Raw genomic sequence first — 19,904 nt, forward strand, 5'->3', positions numbered from 1 at the left:
TGCTTTCTGGAAAGCAGCAACGCTCCTCAGTTTTCTGAATGCAGCTTGCTTCAAACTGCCTGTGAGGAGATGGAACACTGCATGGAACGAGCAAGTGTGCACCACTTCAACCCAAGTTAGAGAGGTTTACCCCAAATAGCAGTCAGTATCCCCAGCGTTAGCTAAGAGAGTCTGCTAGGAAGCCCCACACTGTGCGAAGTTTGGATGAGAATTCTCTGTACTGTACAGTGTTTTGGAAAATGTTTATGGCATCATAAGTCTAAGGTGGGATTGTTTCGTGTAGGCATGATAAATGGGAGTTGAGCCTGGTGACAAGTTGCGGGGCAGGAAGGCTACCTAGATCCAAGAAGAATTTCCCACTGTTGACCCTTCCTGTCCTCCTGCACACAGGATCATTCTCCTCCACTCTTTAGCTTTGTAAATGGAAATGGAGATGACACAACATTCCTTTGTTCATGGGTCCTCCTTCTAGAGTTCTGAGCCATAAAGTCATCTGGAGATGACCCAGATAGTGTGAAACAGGTGGGGTTCTTTATCTGGAATCCTCCAGATTTCTGAAAGTAATGTTTTTTAAACAATTTAAATTAGGATTTTTGTTTTGTTTCAAACTCCCCACTTTACACTGTATCCTGGTAGCTGGTCATATCAATGTGACTAGATTAACACCAGTTTTCCCCAGTCCAGTGCTTATTGTGGGGTAGCACTAACTGATGCTTCCTAACCCGCCCCCAATAGATGTTGACTGTTTCCTAGGCTAGTTCATAAGCAGCAAAGGCTGGCATCATCTCTTATCTCTGTTCCTTCCCCTTTGCTTGGTTATTTCTTCATTATAAATCCCTGAAATCTGCATTCTTGTTGAGTTGTTTCTGTCTATGTGGCTTTTTGTGAAGTCTGATGGCCCTCTGATTACCTGCCCAGGTATCCAGTACAGAGTAGAAGCCATGTACAAGCTGCAAATTCCTAAGAATGGAACCTGAACTTCAGACACTAATCCTGAAGTCAGGTGTTTCCAAGTCTGTGGGAACACAGACATATAAGAGCTTCTCCTCACAGATTAGGGGTACAAAAATGAGGAACCACTGCTGGGATACATGAAGGTTAGGCTCACAAAGCATGAGAATCCTAACTGAAATCGGAGATGGGTATTATGGGGTTCAGCAAATGACACAGGTGCTTTGGAATTATTGGTGAAGCCTGTTGTACTCCACAGCTGGGGATGAGACAGTCCTCAGTATGTAAGGGGAGGCAGGCAGTGACAATAGTTTCTCAGGAGCTCAACTCAGAGGATCTGTTGACATCAACCACTTACCTTCCAGCCACAGGAGTACTGAGTCTCTAGACCCCCTCACCTGACTGGCTTCCCCAGATTCAAGGGTGCTGTGGGCAGTGACTGTTTGCCTTTGTTTGCTGCAGAGGACTGCTGGTCCTCTCAGTAGACTCACTCTGTCCTCGACCCGTGACCTCTGCTAAGTCTGTCAGGTTACTAGCTCCAGTGCCTTAGTTTCTTTTCCTGTTGCTTAACACACCATCGCTCAGGGTCTTCCCAAGCCAGCTCCAGCACTGCCACACAGTCATGGCCTCAGCTGTTCTCAGGAACTATGGAGCAGGAATTCCTAAACCCACCAGTCTTGCATCTTGCATGCTTTCAAAATAGTACTACATGGATGCTGCTGCTGCCCACTTGAGTTGGAACACATCTCCCCATAACCATGGCGGTGTCAGCTTCTATGTGCTGACCCTGGGAGGCACTTCCAGATTCAGTTGATTGAGAGAAACAAGAAATGCCTTCAGTTCAGATTTTCTTTCTTCAAATGAGTTTGGACCTTCACTGGATGGAGCTTCCAGTTGGATGCCTTGAGGACACCCTCCACATAGGCACAGAACAGCACTTACCCTTTAGTGGTACTGATCTGTAACAATTATAGCTGGGTTCTTAGTTCCAAACCTAATGCTCTCATATCTTGAGATTTTTTTTTTGCTACCAAAGGACCTCATTACATTCCAATTCAGAACAAAACCAGTATTTTGCCAAATTATTACACAAATTCTTTCTCTCCAGATAGATTCCTTGTTGCTCTCTGAGATTTTGAGCAGGTCTGAGGCAGGTAAGCACAGAGAATCATTTAGTATCCTGAAACTTTTAGTTTGGGCTATACACATACTCCATTTATCATATTGCATTTGGCAATCTTAGAACCCTACATGCATATACATTCCACATACTCCTAGCAACCTATCAAAGTGGGATTCTCATCTGCACTGAGATACACATGGACCTTTCTGAACAGTGGAATATGCTTCTTCCCTAACAACTGTCAAACTTGAACATATTCTACTCTAACATATTCCAAATTATGTCTGGGTACAGGACTGTGGAAAGGCTATCCAATATGTACTAGTTTGGATTCATGTGTGGCAAGACAGACCATTTATTTAAGTAAAGTTTTAGGCAAAATATTTTATTTACCACTGTCTTTGTTAGGGCTACTGTTGCTGTGATAAAACTCCATGACCAAAGAAGGTTGGGATTTATTTGGCTTATAATTTGATATCCTAGGGCACTGTCAAAAGAAGTCAGATTCTCAAACAGGGCAGGAACCCTGGAAGCAAGAGCTAATACAGTGACCATGGAGAGGTGTTGCTTATTGACTTGCTTGCTGTTTCAGAGGTTTAGTTCATTATCATCATGGTGGGAAACATGGCAGTACACATGACACTGGACCAGTAGCTGAGTGCTACATCCTGATCTGCAGGCAAGCAGGCAGGCAGGCACTCACGCACGCGCGGTGGGAGGGAGGGAGGGAGGAAGAGGGGAGGGAGGGAGGTAGCGTCCGTACTGCTACAGGTACTATGCCTGTAGAGCGGAGCCTGCACTACAGGACCATTCCTGAGCCGGGCAAGGTCCTGGAGATTTAAACACACAAAGTAAGTCACACAGAGACATGAGTCATTCTTTTTTTTTTTTTTTTTTTTTTGGTTTTTCGAGACAGGGTTTCTCTGTAGCTTTGGAGCCTGTCCTGGAACTAGCTCTTGTAGACCAGGCTGGTCTCAAACTCACAGAGATCCGCCTGCCTCTGCCTCCCGAGTGCTGGGATTAAAGGTGAGTCATTCTTGAAACAAGAATGCCCCCTTTATTGTGTACCAGAGCCTCTTAACTCATAGCCACGCCCTAGGCAAATCCATCAGAGACCACTCCCCTGCCATCAGGAACTTCTGAGGGTCTCGTGCTCAGAGTAGCTACAAACACAGGAAAAACAAGTTGTTTTGCTCAGAGAAGCTGCAAGCATAACAGGTTGTTTACAGGAAATTCAGGGTCTGGGTCCACAGCCCCCGAGAGAGAGGGTGGGGAGGGGGAGAGAGAGAGGGGAGAGAGAGGAGAGGGAGGGAGAGAGGGAGGGAAGGAGAGGGAGGGAGGGATGGAGGAAGGGACAGACGGAGGGAGGGAGGGAGGGAAGGAAGGAAACAGAGAGACACAGAAAAAGAGAAAGTGACCTGAGCTGGCCTGGTCTGATGTGGGCTTTTGAAACACCAAAGCTGACCCATTGCCAGTGACACACTTCCTCCAACAAGACCACACCTCCTAATCGTTCTAATCCTTCTCAAGTAGTGCTACTCCTTGATGAATAAGCATTGAACTACATGAGCCTGTGGAGCCATTCTTATTCAAACCACCACACTCCACTTTCTGGCCCCCATAGCCTTGTAGCCCTATCATGTTGTAAAATGGATTTAGTTCAACGTCAACAGTCCTCATAGCCTTTCAGAGTCACAATACTATTTATAAGTCAAAAGTTTGGGTTCTATAACAGATCAGAATTAGGGTTAGGATTAGCTTTGGATTACTGTTAGTCTTCAATTATAACATCTAAATGCTCCAATGTGAAATCAGGTGCTCTTATATCACAACGTTTTTTTTCTGTCATCTGTATAGCATATGTCACACAGATCACCATACATAAACATAAATAACCTCCATCTCAATAATCAAATATAATGTAACAATGCTTCGTTCTGCTATTACAGTTGTTTTCTTTGACAATATAATGCTCTATTTTCTTTCTGTAATATTTCACATGCCAAAAAATGACTCAACAATAACATTACAATGATGAATTGTTGTATTGGGTCTTGTGATTTTAGAACACTCCATTGTCTGATGCTGAATTTTGACATGAAATTACTCAAATGTGTGGTTGCAATGATGCATTGTGCCAGTGCCACTGTACATGTCAGCATAAAGCCTGTTACCTCCACAGTACTCCATGAGCTATCTCAAGGTTTCATTAAGTCAGCAGAATAGTGCACTGGATAACCACATACTTCATTGTGCCACCACAATGCTATACTGTGTATAAAAGTGCTCCATTGTGTCATTACAATAATTAATTATGAAAAACAGACTCTTTTGGGGCCCTCATAATGCATTATGCCACCACAATAGGTTAAGCCAACACAATATTTTATAATGATCTATGACATCATAATTTTGAATTTTGACATTCCAATGTGGCTTCAGGACAACGAAGATCCCCTGTGCCATCACTATGCTGGATTACGTCATTATAGTACTGAATGTTAACATCACAATGTTCCAGCTCATTGTCACAATGCTCCAATTTTCAATGACATTTTGAAAATGTGACAGCTCAAGACTACCTAATTCCACTATTAAAGGATTTGTTGTTGGAAGCTACTCATTTGTTCCCACCCACCCAGAACCAAAACAACCACATAGAAACTATATTATTTAAAATACTGCTTAGCCAATAGCTTAAACATATTTTTAGCTAGGTCTTATATCCTAAACTAACCCATCTCTATTAACTTGTACATCACCATGAGGTGTTGCCTACAAGCAAAGTTTTGGCAGGCTCTGGTGGATTAGTCTGTCTCCTGTGGTGGCTATATGGCTTCTCTTTGACTCTGTCTACTCTCTCTATATATATTTATCAGCATTGCTATATTCTGTTAAGCCATTTGCTGAAAGCAGATTCTTTATTAACCAATAGTATACAGAGTGGAATCCCACATCACCTTCCCTTTTCTGTGTAATAAAATGAAAGATTTTAATTTTAACATAGTAAAATTACATAAGACAAAACAGGTATCAAGCAAGAATTATAGTTAGAATATATCTACTTTATCTTTTATCATAACTAAGGAAAACTGTAACTATAACTAACTATTCTTCATCTCCATCAAAGACCACATAAGAATATAGTATTACCAAAGTTAACAGAAAGTGCTCTGTAAGCAACTTTTTGTAAAGCAAAACTCTAGAGTTGACAGAGTCATATTACTGCCTTGACAGTAACCCAAAGTTTTGTAACATTGAAGCACCCAGTATTCAGCCTACAGTCCCATAGTGTCCAGCAGACTTTTCCATGAAGCAGGAAATCCAAAGAGATTTATTCTGCCTTGTAATGGCAAAGTCTATCATTTGCTTTCTTCTGCATCCTATAGAATGCCTGGCAGACAGTTTGATGAAGCATGAACATTGAAGGACTGTCTCACCTTTAGGCAGGTTCAGCAGTCATGTTTATTGGGTTCTGCATGACCAGTTTATAAAGCATAATATCAAACAGTTCAGGCAAGAGCATTTGTTTTTTTTGCACAAATGGCTAGCAAACTCCATGAGGAGCCTCTTTGATGCCCATCTTCCTCCTGAAGTAATTGGTGATACCTGGAGCAGGTATGTCTCATGTGACATTAGAATAGCCTAGGTCACAGGAGATTGGGAGCTATCCAGACTTCAGTGGGATTTCCTCTATGTCATGCTATTGTTTTCTCACTAGGGAGATATGTGACCCTGAAGGGCATTTTCATAGCCCAGTAGGGAACTGTGATAAAAATACATTATAACATAACAATTTAACATTGTATCTTATATTGTGCACAACAAAGAACTGTGTGTACAATATAACATTGCAAAATCAAAATTCAGCATTATGTTAGCACAACTGGTTATTATAATGTCAATTTTCAACAACTTAAAGTTACAATGCAACACTATGATGCCATATAGGAATATTGTTTTATTACAATAGTTTTAGAAACGAAATCCTACATTTTAATAGGATAATGAAACACTGTCCTTTTAAATTGTCCTATGTGTCATCATAATGTTCCCTTATGACATCATAACTCTTAATTTCTAATTATGACATTACAGTCCACTATGATAATTTCATGAAGTAGAGTTGTATTAATTCAGTGATCTCCCATGTCATCACAATGCTTCATTACAATTTGCCTTATGACATTATGATGCTACATTATGTAATTACAAGGCTGTACTGTGATATTACATTCTCCATGGCAGTATCACAATGGTCCAATTATGACATCATAGCTCTTTCTTACACTATCACAATGCTCTATTGCTCCATCACAGTATTTAACTCAACCTCATAATGCATGCTTGTGCAATCACTATATGAATTACGACATTGCAGTGTAACATTGTAACATCTGAATAAATCATTGTGGCATCATAATAGTACATTTTCTCATCAAAACTTCAAAGAACCTTCACAGTTTCATTGTGACATCAAAATACCCCATTAAGTAACCACAATATAACAATTCTACATCACAAGCCCCATTGTAAAATCACAACGCAGTATTATGAAGCCACCAATTTTGCCTCATCACAATGCCATTGTGAAACCACTTTGTCCCATTTGACATTAAGACACACACCCCCCACAACCTGCAAAATATTCCATTGTCCAACTTCAATATCCCAGTATGACATCACAGTGCTACATTAAAACAAATCAATATTCAACTCTAGGAATCACAATGATTCATTGTGATATAATTCTCCATGGAAACATCACAAAGTCTCATTATGAGATCATAAAACTCATTGCATCATCACAATTCCCCACCATGACATGATATGCTCTAATCTGACATCGCAATGCCACAATATAACATGATAATGTATGTTATTATATCAGTGCTCAATGTGATGTAACAGTACTTCATTATGACATCACCACAGTGATCTGTTATGGTATCCAGTTGTCGTGGTACCATTACAACATGACATTTTGACATTACAATGCCTCTTTGACAGTGTTCCATTCTAACTTCTCAGTGTTAAATGTGGTATCATGATGCTTATAATGCTGCACTCTTGTACCACAACGTCATATCGTTATATCAGAACACTTTATTGTGACCTTACAGAGTACCATTTCTCCATTACAATGATGACATTTTACATTACAGTGTTGGATTTTGACATCATAACCATATATTGTACTATCACACGATGGATTATAGTGAAGAAGGAAAAATCCTGAAAGAGGTAACCCAGACCCAGATAGACAAACATGGTATATACTCACTCATAAGTGGATATTAGACATAAAGCAAAGGATAAGCAATCTACAGTCCACAATCCCAGAGAAGCTAGGTAACAAGGAGCACCCTAAGAGAGGCATACATGAATCACCCTGGAAATGGGAAATAGACAAGATCTCTTGAAAAATTGGGAGTATGAGAAAAGGAGGAAGGGTAGAAGGGAAGGAGGAAAAGAGTATGGGAAGGAAAGTGAGAAGGGGAGGGAGGAAGAGAACATGAGGGAATGGGATGCTCAAGAAGGGGGAAGGACAGAGAGAGAGGGCAAGGAAAAGATACCTTGCTTGAGGGGGCCATCAAAGGAATAGTGAGAAACATGGCACTAGGGAAATTCTCAGGAATCCACGAGGATGATCCCATGTAAGACTCTAAGCAACAGTGGATAGGATACCTAAACTGGCCTTCCTCTGTAATTAGATTGATGACAACTTAATTGACATAATAGAACTTCATCCAGCAACTGATGGAAACAGATACAGAGATCTACAGCAAATTACTGGACTGAGATACCAGGGACCAGCTCAAGAGAGGGAGGAGAGATAGTAAGAGCAAAGGGTTCAAGACCATTTGGTGATACCCACAGAAACAACTGACCTGAGCTAGTGATAGCTCCCTAATTCTGGAGTGATAGTGGGGGAACCTGCATGTGACCAAACTGCCCACTGAATGTGGGGGACAGTTGTGAGGCTTGGGCAATCTGTGGGACCACTGGCAATGGGTACAACATTTACCCCTAGTGCTAGAATTGACATCTTGGAGCACATTCTCTTTGGAGGGATACTTGCTCAGCCTAGATACAGGGTGGGGGGGGGAACCTTCATTTTGCCTCAAAGTTAAGTATCAAAACTTTGTTGACAACCTATGGTAAGGAGTGGAGGTTGGGTGGGGGGAGGAGACTTGGATGAATAAGGGAGGGAATGGGAGTGGGGATAGCTATATAAATGAGAAAATATTATTTTTTAAAAGTTACCAATAAAAATGTCAAAAAAAACCCACCTCAGTGATAAGCCTCACCAACAGACTGGGCCACATAGAAGATAGAGTATCAACACTTGAAGACAAAATAGAGAAACTGGATCCCTCACACCCACAAGGAAAATAAAAACTTAGCACATGAACAGACCATGCAACATCTTTGGGACGCCATTAAAGGTTCAAATCTATAAATAATGGGCATAGGAAAAAGAAGAATTTCATATCAAATAAAAAATTAAAATATATTTTATATCACTTTCCCCTTTTCATTCCCTCTTTCTACCTTTCCTATGCCCTTTTTTTCACAATCCCTCCCATGCTCTCTCTCAAATGGATAGCCTCTTTTGTCTTTGATTTCTGTGTGTGTCCTTCACTCTCTCTCCTTCTCACACATACACATATGCATCTAGACTTGTCCTCTTGCATTCATGATCTAAAGGAGAGAAGTCTGGGAGACTAATGCTTCTCCTGCTTATTGGGAATATTCTTCTTGCTAGTCCATCTCCTGGGCTCTCCTAGCCCTGAGGGATATTGCTCTGTGTGCAACAAAGTTGTTTCCTGAAGAGGCTGCCCCCAGGTGATCTGGATAAAAGTCAGGGGAATCCCTATTGTTTCTTCTCCACCAAGTTTCTGCCCTCAGGATTATTTATCTTCTAACAAATACTAGAGCCAATTAAAGTTTTCTCTCCAATCTAAGCTTTATTGAAATTTAAAATGCTGCTAATGAACAGTTTGCTGTATCTAGAAGATTGTCACTTTGCTTTAAATAGGAGAGGACTGTATTCCTTTGAATATATAACCATAGCACTCCCATCCATGGTCTCGTGTGATTTTTCATATATGGCATCGCATTCTATCTTGTTATTTTGCAAAAATTGCAGCTGAACACATAGGAATGAGAAATGGCAAAAAGAAATTCTTTACTCGGCTCCTTCAATGGCAACATTATGAAAAATTATGGTACAAATTCATATCTATAATATTAAATTTTGGAAGAAGGAAATGAAATCAGCAAAAAATTATTTGTACATGCTTATTGTGGCAATATTCATCATAACTAAAGTAAGGGGGTCCACATGAGTGGTTATTTATTGGCTAAATGCATAAAAATATTCAAATATAACACTCATCTATTTACCATTTACATATCAATATTATTACTTTATGTTATATCTATATTGCAAGCATTGTGTGCACGATGCACACACATACACACACACACAAACACATCTGCCTCTGAAAGGACATGGATTAGACACCCCTTAGGTCATTTACTAGACATTATGTTATGGCCATAGACAGTCAAAATAGATACAATATCCTAGATATATGAACAAAATCAAATTACAAACAATTACATATACCAATATATTATTGTTTGCATTATTAGAAAGTTGAGGCACCATGGAATGATAAACAGACCACTGAAACACTCTAGTCTCTGACTTCTCTACACTATAAAGTTATACATAGGATCACAATTGTAAAATAAAGTATCTCATCATAGCAGTAAAATTGACTTTGCTACACCTTAAAATTACTGAGTCCAGGTAGCAAAATAGGTAAATGCAGTTGCTGGTGAAGTCTGATGACTTGAATTCAATCCTAGGAACCCATATAAAAGTGAGAGATGACAATTGACTCCACAAAAAAAAAATGTTCTCTGACTTTCGCATGTAGTCACAGCATGTGGGTCAGCATGTATATATTATACAGTTGCATAACCATGAATAATAAATTAAAAATTCTGAGTCTGACACATGTCTCTTGCAAGGAAATTATTTCTAAACATTGTTCTCTGTGATCAAAGGAGATTTCTCAGTATTTCTTGATCCCAAAATTGAAAAATCTTGTTGAGAAATTTGGAAAAGGACAAAAGGAAGAGAAAATAATATTATAGTGAGTGAAGACAGTGATTGTGTGAATTACGCTATTGATTTGTATTACAGAGAAGCTGAAATGAGAGAATGAGAACCTCCAGGGATGAAATAGAGAGAGCACATTCTACTTTGAAGATCCCACCAGAGATCTCTGAGCTGTGTGATCATGGACACGTAACCGTGCTGAGCACCTCAGTAAAGGATTTTTCTATTACTTCCGTCCCAACATGTTTCTCAGTGCTCTCTTTATATCTTCATTCCTAAGGCTATAGATGAAGGGGTTCAGCATAGGGGTGACCACGCTGTACATCACTGAGGCTCTTGCAGTTGACTGTGAGTTTTCCATTGAAGCAGAACTGAGGTAAACACCCAGGCCAGTGCAATAGAATAAAGAGACAACTGATAGGTGAGATGCACAGGTGGAAAATGCTTTGTACTTCCCTTGCAGGGATGTGATTGCACGTATGGTTGAAACTATCTTAGAATAAGAGTAAAGGATGCCCATCAGGGGACAGCAAGCCCACAGCACAGCCGCGAAATAGATAACCACATCATTTGGAAGGGTGTCAGAGCAAGCGTGGTGTACTACTTGATTAAGTTCACAGAAAAAGTGTGGGATTTCTAGGTCTGCACAGAAGGACAATCGCAATGTCATTAAGCTTTGTGTTGTGGAATGAAGGATATTCATGATCCAGGATGCTAGGACCACCAGCACACAGAGTCGAGGGTTCATGATGACAGTATAATGCAGAGGGTGACAGATGGCCACGTACCTATCATAGGCCATCAAAGTCAGCAGAAAGATTTCCAACCCTGAAAAGAGTATAAAGAAATGCATTTGGGCAATGCAGTTCCTATACATGATGACATTACTCTGTGTGTATATATTCACCAACATCTTTGGAATGGTTGTAGAAGTAAAGCAGACATCCACAAAAGAAAGGTTGGAGAGGAAGAAATACATGGGTGTATGCAGGTGGGGGCCTAAAATCGTTGCCAAGATGATGAGTAGATTCCCAAGCATGGTGATCAAGTACATTGTCAGGAACAGCACAAATAAAAAAGGCTGCAGTCTTAGATTCTTTGAAATTCCAAGAAGGAGAAAATGTGAAATTTGCGAGTCGTTCTTTAGCCCCATTTAGTTGATGTAACTAATAAGAAGAGAAAGGGCATGAAAATATGTGACACAATTGTGAAACTTCAGAGAAGCCCCTGCCCCTGTATATCCTGTACCCAAGACTTGAATTCCCAGACTTTATATATGAATGGGACCTGTAATAGTCCACAACCCTTTCATGACATATGTAATATCCTCATATCACACTCTACCTTTTCTTGGCTGAGTTTTGAATAGTCATCAATTTTCAGAACTATCTTCTGCATTTGGAGACTATAAATTAGTTATAATCACGTTGCAGCCACATCTTAGGAAAGAAATAGTCTGTGCAGAACGCATATGTCTTTAAAAATCACATGAGGATGAAATAACACAAATAAATGCTTAAAGTGATAATGTTAGAAAGATGTAAGTTGGTGGCAGTATGAAAGAAAACAAAGTTATGTAGGAGATGGTATATAGAGAATGTTATTTTATTCTGAGCATGTTGGTGAAAAAAAGCAATAGACTAGTAAAAAGATACCCCTAGAAGATAACAAGGTGCTTATAGCCTGCAGGTGTATATGCCTTGCAGAAGGAACAGCCAGTGAAATGATCTAAGGAAGGAGTTTGTTTTAACATATAAGTTTAACCTGAAGGCAGAGTGACTAGGAGAGTGAACAAAAGAGAATATTAAAGGAATAAGTGGCTTTATTGCTGTTGAAATATCAAGACACCATGATATTTTCTGTTCATATGTCACTGCATTTTAATTTTAATTTTAACTTGGTTGCAAAAAATCCTGTGTATTTGTTATCCTCCCATTGCCATGAAGAAATATCTGATGATGCCAGGTGGGATTTTGTATGCTGGTGTGTGCCTGGCTTTGATCTTGTGTGGGTGTTACACATAAAAATTTATTTACTAATTTTAACCTTTCTCTTTCTACTGGCCAAGAGAACATAAAAATGTATGTTCCCATGATGCCATTGATGAACCTTTTACCAGTTTCATTCAACAACCTGTTTCTGTTAAACTCTTTCCTAGTCTCTGCTTTTATGCTTATACGATCAACCTGTTAGAGTCCATGGGGAACCCAATTATTTCTCATTCTGTGGGGAACAAAACCACATAAACAGGCACAGAGCTAGTTATCTGTAACAATTGTTTTTTTATGCATAAGAGCCCACAAGTCAGATCTATGCTTTTATTTTCCAGTGTGAATGCAACTTAAGTTGTTTGGCCAAACCTGAAGGGTACAGTGTGGTCCTGCCTGTTGCTCCAACCAACATGCAAAGATGCCTCCAGAACATATCCTATGAAACTATGTGGCTAATCGCTAGAGAATTGTGTGTACCTTTATTTATTCCATTGTGCTGTGACTCGGCCTCCTAAAGTGAGATCCACATGAGCAGGCACTCCACTGCTTTGCTTACTTTGAATTCTCAATGTGCTCTGTGATTATTTCTCCATTACATAGACTAAAAGGAAAGAAAAGAATGTGTAGCATAGCAAGAGTGGAAAAGGAAAAAAAAACAACTCAAAATCCAGTGAAGTTTAAACAACAACAAAAAGCAGGCTTAACCAAATTGAATGTGGCATCAGTAATTAGGTTAAAGACTATCCCTAATATTAACAATTAAATGCTACCAGTAGGTACTGCTGATTTATTTGGCAATGACCTATACATAAAAGAATGTACTACACAATATCCCTCTCACTGTGTGATCACATCAGAAGTTCGGAATATAATAACTTCAGGGTATTTGTACATTTAACATATTGACAATGTTGTATCTTAATGGAGTTAGAAAAAACTTCAATGTTTATGTAAAAATGTACATCATTGTCAATCTAACAGAAGAAAAGTAAAATTGGTACTATAGTTCACATATAAAAACTCAGCAAATAGTGTTCTCAGTAAGAAATCAAACACTACATTAGAGGGGAACATGAGATGTTTGTGGTAGATAAAATCATCTTGGCTAATATGAGGAAACTCATAAGAAGATAGAAGTTTGGGCAAAATAAGAGGAGTACTCAAAAGGTATATATATATATAGAGAGATTACAATGAAGCTATGGCAATAGAAAACTTCTAATATAATGAAAATCAACTTGAGGTAATTGTCCAATTCAAAATCCAGACATACCCTTCACTTCGTTCTATAGTCCTCTGCATGCAGTAAACAATTTCTCTTCTACCTAATTAACAGCACCATCTTTAAGACACATGCTAGTTATATAGAGCCACCTGAAGCTTCTCAACTCCTCTCCTATTTGGTCTTCTATTGCCATCAGTTCATCTGCAATGTAGACCCTGCCATGCTGAGTTCAGTGTCCAATTCCCCTTCTGATTTGCTGAATATACAGCTGAATTAATCAGATAAGCCAGCAAACAGCCACAGTCATCTATCATCTTTAAGATGCGCCAGACTGATTCTAAAGTGACTATATTGAAATGTTTTTTTCTTTCCTGTCTCAGGATTTTCCATGCCATATCAGTCATTTTTCTACACTAACCTGCATGGTTTAAAGATGGGAGGTACCTGAGTGGCATTCTAAATTCCCCTCCAGATGGCTGACTGTGGAGACAAAAGTTACAAAATAAGACGAGACGGGAAGGCAAGATCAAACTTCATTCCCTGAGTAAATGTGATCCCAATGCAAACAGCCATGTTCTGAGCAGACAGAGGTTACACAGACTGAGTAAAAATAGAAGGGATATATGTATATCTTTGAATGTCTGCTCATTAGACACATTTCACTGTTTCTCTTATGATTTCACATTTGAGAACAACATTTCCCAGTGGGATGTTTCTACTCACAGACAATTTATTTTTCCTTGCGAATTGTCTTTCACCATCAGCCTCCAAGTAAAGTTACCTCCTGACACTATATCAACACTGCCAATGAAAATTTGCTCATGAAGATCCACTTTTGACTGGATTTTTATAGCCTTCACTCATGCTAAGGACATAGACCCCAATGTCACCAGAATTTCAACTTCTTACCTCTTTTGCAAAGGGCTGATTAGTGATATCCTTGACTTCATGTACCTTTCAACAAAGCACTTAATTTTGGAAAAATTCAATAACAGAAGGCATATGTCTTCGCATTATCCTGAGGGATAGGAACCTTACTTTATAGGTTTTATAGACTCTGTTTTCTGTGGTCTACACTGATATGGTCCTTATTCTGAATAATCATCTGTATTTCTCATATATATCCATCATCTCAAAGATTTTACTTACTATTTTTGTGAGAAATTTTTTTTACCTATTTTGAAATCCATAGAGAATTTTACTAATTACCATTAATCTACGATGCTGCAGATAGATTTGAATAGTTTCATTGTCAGCCTATGACCACACCCCAATGAACATGCCCCATCTCCTCTACCTATAGATGCCTCACAGAACCTTGTTTGTAGCCAATTTGTCCTGTAACGCCCAGCCTCCACCACTATTTTACTCTTTACTCATATGAACTCAACAATGATAGTTTCCATATTTGACTAACAGCTTGTATTTATTTTTCTATGCTTGACTTCTTTTCCTTAATGTCATCTAATGTTATCCACATTGCTCTGTATGTAGGATTTTCATTGTCTCTTTAAATCCAAGGAATATTCTACTATCTATACATACCAGCTGTTCTAGTTTGCTTACTTTTGCAGGATGAACACCTTTAACACCAGCAACTTTGGGAAGAATGGTTTGTTTTATTTTATATTTCTGAATCACAGTCTGTCAGAATGAAGTTAGGGCAGCAGGAACCTGGAAGCCAGACCTAAAGCAAAGACCACAGAGTAGTACCACTTACTGGATTTCTCCTATAGCTTATTCAGCCTCAGTCTGTTTTTTTTTCTACAACCCAGGACCACTTGCCCAGTGGTGGCACCCCCACCATGTGCTGGGCCTTCCCTCATTTATCATTAATCAATGTGCCCATTAGACATGCCTACAGGTCAATCTGGTAAAGACATTTTCTCAACTGATCAACAACTTTTATCTTGGTTTCCAGTCCCCCCTGTTACTCAGAAGTGTTGGGGTCTGTGTTTTTTTTTTTTCAGTACCACACTGCTTTGAATACTATTGCTTTCTGATAATTTAAAATTCAGATATTTTGTTGTGTGTAGCTTTATATTTTAGATTCAAGATAATTTAGGTTGTGTGCTGTCTTTTTTTTGAAACAATTTTTTTCCAGTTTATTTATTTTTTATTAAAAATTGCCATCTCCTCCCCTCCTCCTCCCCCTTCCCTCCCCTCCCCTCCACCCACACCCCCACTCCCTCCCTCTTGAGGCCAAACAGCCATCAGGGTTCTCTACCCTATGTTGAGTCCAAGATCCTCCCAACTCCCCCCAGGTCCAGGAAGGTGAGCAACCAAACTGACAAGGCTCACACAGAGCCCGTCCATGTCGTAGAGACCAAGCCCATCGCCATTGTCCTTGGCTCCTCGGTCAGACTCCACCATCAGCCACCCTCGGAGAGTCCGATTTGGTCGCATGTTCCATCAGTCCCATTCCAAGTGGACTTGGTGGACTCCCATTAGTTCTGTCCTGCCGTCTCAGTGGGTGAACACATCCCTCATGGTTCTGACTTTCTTTCTCATGATCTCTCTCCATCCGCTCCTCATCAGAACTTTGGGAGCTCAGTCCGGTGCTCCTATGTGGGGCTCTGTCATTTTCTCCATCCAATGCCAGGTGAAGGTTCTATGGTGATATGCAAGATATTCATGAGTATGGCAATAGGATCTGGACATTTCTGGCACCCTCTCCTCAGCTGCCCAAGGACCTAGCTGGGGGCGTCTTCCTGGACACCTGGGAACCCCTCTAGAGTCAAGCCTCTGCCAACCCTAGAATGGCTCCCTTAAGTAAGATATATAATTCCTTGTTCCCATATCCACCCTTCCTATATCCCAACCATCCTATTCCCCCAAGCTCTTCCCATCCTCCACTTCACACTTTTCTCGCCCCATCCCCCCTCCCCCCATCCCTCCCCACCCCTATGTTCCCATTTTTTGTCCGGCAATCTTGTCTACTTCCAGTATCCAGGAGGATAACTATATGTTTTTCTTTGGGTTCACCTTCTTATATAGCTTCTCTAGGATTTTTACGAATTATAGGCTCGATGTCCTTTATTTATGGCTAGAACCCAATTATGAGTGAGTACATCCCATGTTCATCTTTTGGGGCCTGGGTTACCTCACTCAGGATGGTGTTTTCTATTTCCATCCATTTGCATGCAAAATTCAAGATGTCATTGTTTTTTACCGCTGAGTAGTATTCTAGCATGTATATATTCCACACTTTCTTCAACCATTCTACCACTGAAGGGCATCTAGGTTGTTTCCAGGTTCTGGCTATTACAAATAATGCTGCTATAAACATAGTTGAACAGATGCTTTTGTAATATGATTGGGCATCTCTTGGGTAAATTCCCAAGAGTGGGATTGCTGGGTCCTGGGGTAGGTGGATCCCAAATTTCCTGAGAAACCTCCACACTGCTTTCCAAAGCGGTTGCACAAGTTTGCATTCCCACCAGCAATGGATGAGTGTACCCCTTACTCCACATCCTCTCCAGCAAAGGCTATCATTGGTGTTTTTGATTTTAGCCATTCTGACAGGTGTAAGATGTTATCTTAACGTTGTTTTGATTTGCATTTCCCTGATTGCTAAGGAGGTTGAGCATGCCCTTAAGTGTCTTTGAAGAAAGAAATTGAAGAGGATACCAGAAAATGGAAGGATCTCCCTTGCTCTTGGATTGGGAGGATCAACATAGTAAAAATGGCAATACTACCAAAGGCAATCTATAGATTTAATGCAATCCCCTTAAAGATCCCATCAAAATTCTTCACAGATCTTGAGAGGACAATAATCAACTTTATATGGAAGAACAAGAAACCCAGGATAGCCAAAACAATCTTATACAATAAAGGAACTTCTGGAGGCATTACCATCCCTGATTTCAAACTCTATTACAGAGCTACAGTATTGAAAACAGCTTGGTATTGGCATAAAAATAGAGAAGTCGACCAATGGAATCAAATAGAAGACCCAGATCTTAACCCACAAACCTATGAACACCTGATTTTTGATAAAGGAGCTAAAAGCACACAATGGAAGAAAGAAAGCATCTTCAACAAATGGTGCTGGCATAACTGGATGTCAACCTGTAGAAGAATGAAAGTAGATCCGTGTCTATCACCATGCACAAAACTCAAGTCCAAATGGATTAAAGACCTCAATATCAATCTGAACACACTGAACCTGTTAGAGGAGAAAGTGGGAAGTACTCTACAACATTTGGGCACAGGAGACCGCTTCCTACGTGTGCTGTCTTTTGATACTTCATATGAGTTTTAATATTGCCGTCTTTATTTCAGTGAAAAATAGATTTGCTGTTTTGATGAAAATTGAAACAGCCCTGAAGACTATTTTGTGAGGTATGAACACTGACATTAATGCTTCTAATCTGTTAGAATGGGAGATGCTTATACGGCTTTTACTTCATTAGTTTCTTTATTTGATATCTTATGGTTTTCATTGTAGATATTATTCAATTTCTTGACTAAATTTATTTCTAAGTAGTTTGTGTAAGAGTTCATTCCCTATTGAGGTGGGGGATTCCAAGTAATGCTAACTATCCCCTAAGATGCCAAGGACAAACTGATGTTGAATTCTATCCAAGTTCAGTTTAAGGAACCAATGAGTTTTTTTAGAGACTGACTTGCAAAGCATGGAAAAAGAGTTATGGGCAAGAGTTTTGGTGGCTCAACCTGACAGAAGAAAATGTGGGAAGTAGCCTTCAATGCATGGGCACATGAGACCACTTTCCAAATATAACACCAGTAGCACAGACACTGAGAACAACAATACATAAATGGGACCTGCTGAAACTGAGACGCTTCTGTAAGGCAAAGGACATGGTCAATAAGAATAAAAGGCATCCTACTGAATGGGAAAAGATCTTTAACAACCCTACATCAGACAGAGTACCGATCTCCAAAATATAATAAGGAACTCAAGAAATTGGACATCAAAATGTTAAATAGTGTAAATAATCTAATTATAAGATGGGGTACAGATCTAAATAGAGATTTCTCAACAGAAGAATCTCAAATGGCCAAAACATCCTTAACTGTTAAGGAAATGCAAATCAAAACTACTCTGAAATATCATCTTACACCTGTCAAAGTGGCTTAGACCAGAAACACCAATCATATCTTATGCTGGAGAGGATGCAGAGGAAGGGGAACTATAGTGGCATTTCTATTGTATTTTAATAAATAAAGACAGCTTGAAGATCTGCGAGTCAAACAGTCCCACTGGTCAGCCTTACAGACCAGGTTATGATATCACACAACTTTAATTCCAGTAGCCACAATGACATACATCTTTAATCCCATTCACCATACTAGTTGCCATAGAAATTGGTGGTGCATGCCTTTAATCACAGTGGTGCACGCCTTTAACCCCAGCCCTAGAGAGGATTATAAAATGGGAGGAAACAGCTCTCAAAACTCAGTCTCATTCTGAGATTCCTAGAAGCAGGATCACCATTTTGGACTGAGGTCAAGGTAAAGAGCCAGTATCTGGCTGTTTTGCTTTTTGGATTTTCATGTTGAAGCCCAATTTCTGACCCGGATCTTTTATTAATCATGTTTCATTTCAGCCAGGCGGTGGTGGCGCACGCCTTTAATCTCGGGAGGCAGAGGCAGGCGGATCTCTGAGTTTGAGGCCAGCCTGGTCTACAAGAGCTAGCTCCAGGACAGGCTCTAAAAAAAGAGCTGCAGAGAAACCCTGTCTCGAAAAACCAAAAAAAGAAAAAAGAAAAAAAAAAGAAAAAAAAAAATCATATTTCATTTTTTACCCATGTGGATCCTGACTCTGTGCCGGGACCTTCTTAAAAGGTCCACAGTCGAATGTCTCCCCTCTCCATGACTTGGCTTGATTTCACCTACTAAGTGGTTTTTTTTTTGTTTTGTTTTGTTGTTTTTGCTTTGTTTTGTTTTTATCAGAAACCCCACTGTAGTGGAGGTGGGCTACAAATTGGAAATTTCCTGGACTCACTTGTATGCTTCCCCCACCACCCCAGCCACTCTCCCTGCTGTGTGGCAAATTGTGCAGCTTTTGGTTTGTGTTCTGAGCTTCCAGTTTGTGTTCCTGGATTGCAAGCCGTGGGTTCCTTGATACTCTGGCCACCAAAAAAACTTTCTCTGTGAACAGAATCAATTTATTTGCTCATAATTTGTCAAGCATATTTGTCATTATTTAAACAGGTGCCAACACAGAACCAAGTAGGACTGCTTACACAGTACTCACCTCCAGTCACATCTCTCTGACATGCACCCGCAATTGTGACACCTACTGGCCAATAGGGATTATTAAGCATACAACAATTTACTGAAATCTTATAACAGAGGTAAATTCATTTGATTAATAAATAAATCAATAAATTTGAAAGTTATATAAATGCAGACAATTTCACCATCCAGGAGTTTAATAACTTTTTTGTTTATATTATGGATGATATTCTCCAAAACTTATATGGTTTTTCTGATGCGTTCATTTATTTG

At 39.7% G+C, this 19,904-nt stretch overlaps 1 protein-coding gene across 1 annotated transcript; it reads right to left on the reverse strand.

Moving 5' to 3' along the window:
* Nucleotides 1-10,437: 10,437 nt before the first annotated feature.
* Nucleotides 10,438-11,364, reverse strand: LOC119824447 (olfactory receptor 7A17-like). The gene has a single exon (XM_038344579.1). The coding sequence runs from the start codon at nt 11,362-11,364 to the stop codon at nt 10,438-10,440; it is 927 nt and encodes a 308-aa protein (XP_038200507.1).
* Nucleotides 11,365-19,904: the final 8,540 nt, after the last annotated feature.

This window comes from Arvicola amphibius, chromosome 10, assembly GCF_903992535.2.
Source record: "Arvicola amphibius chromosome 10, mArvAmp1.2, whole genome shotgun sequence".
Classification (NCBI taxonomy): domain Eukaryota; kingdom Metazoa; phylum Chordata; class Mammalia; order Rodentia; family Cricetidae; genus Arvicola; species Arvicola amphibius.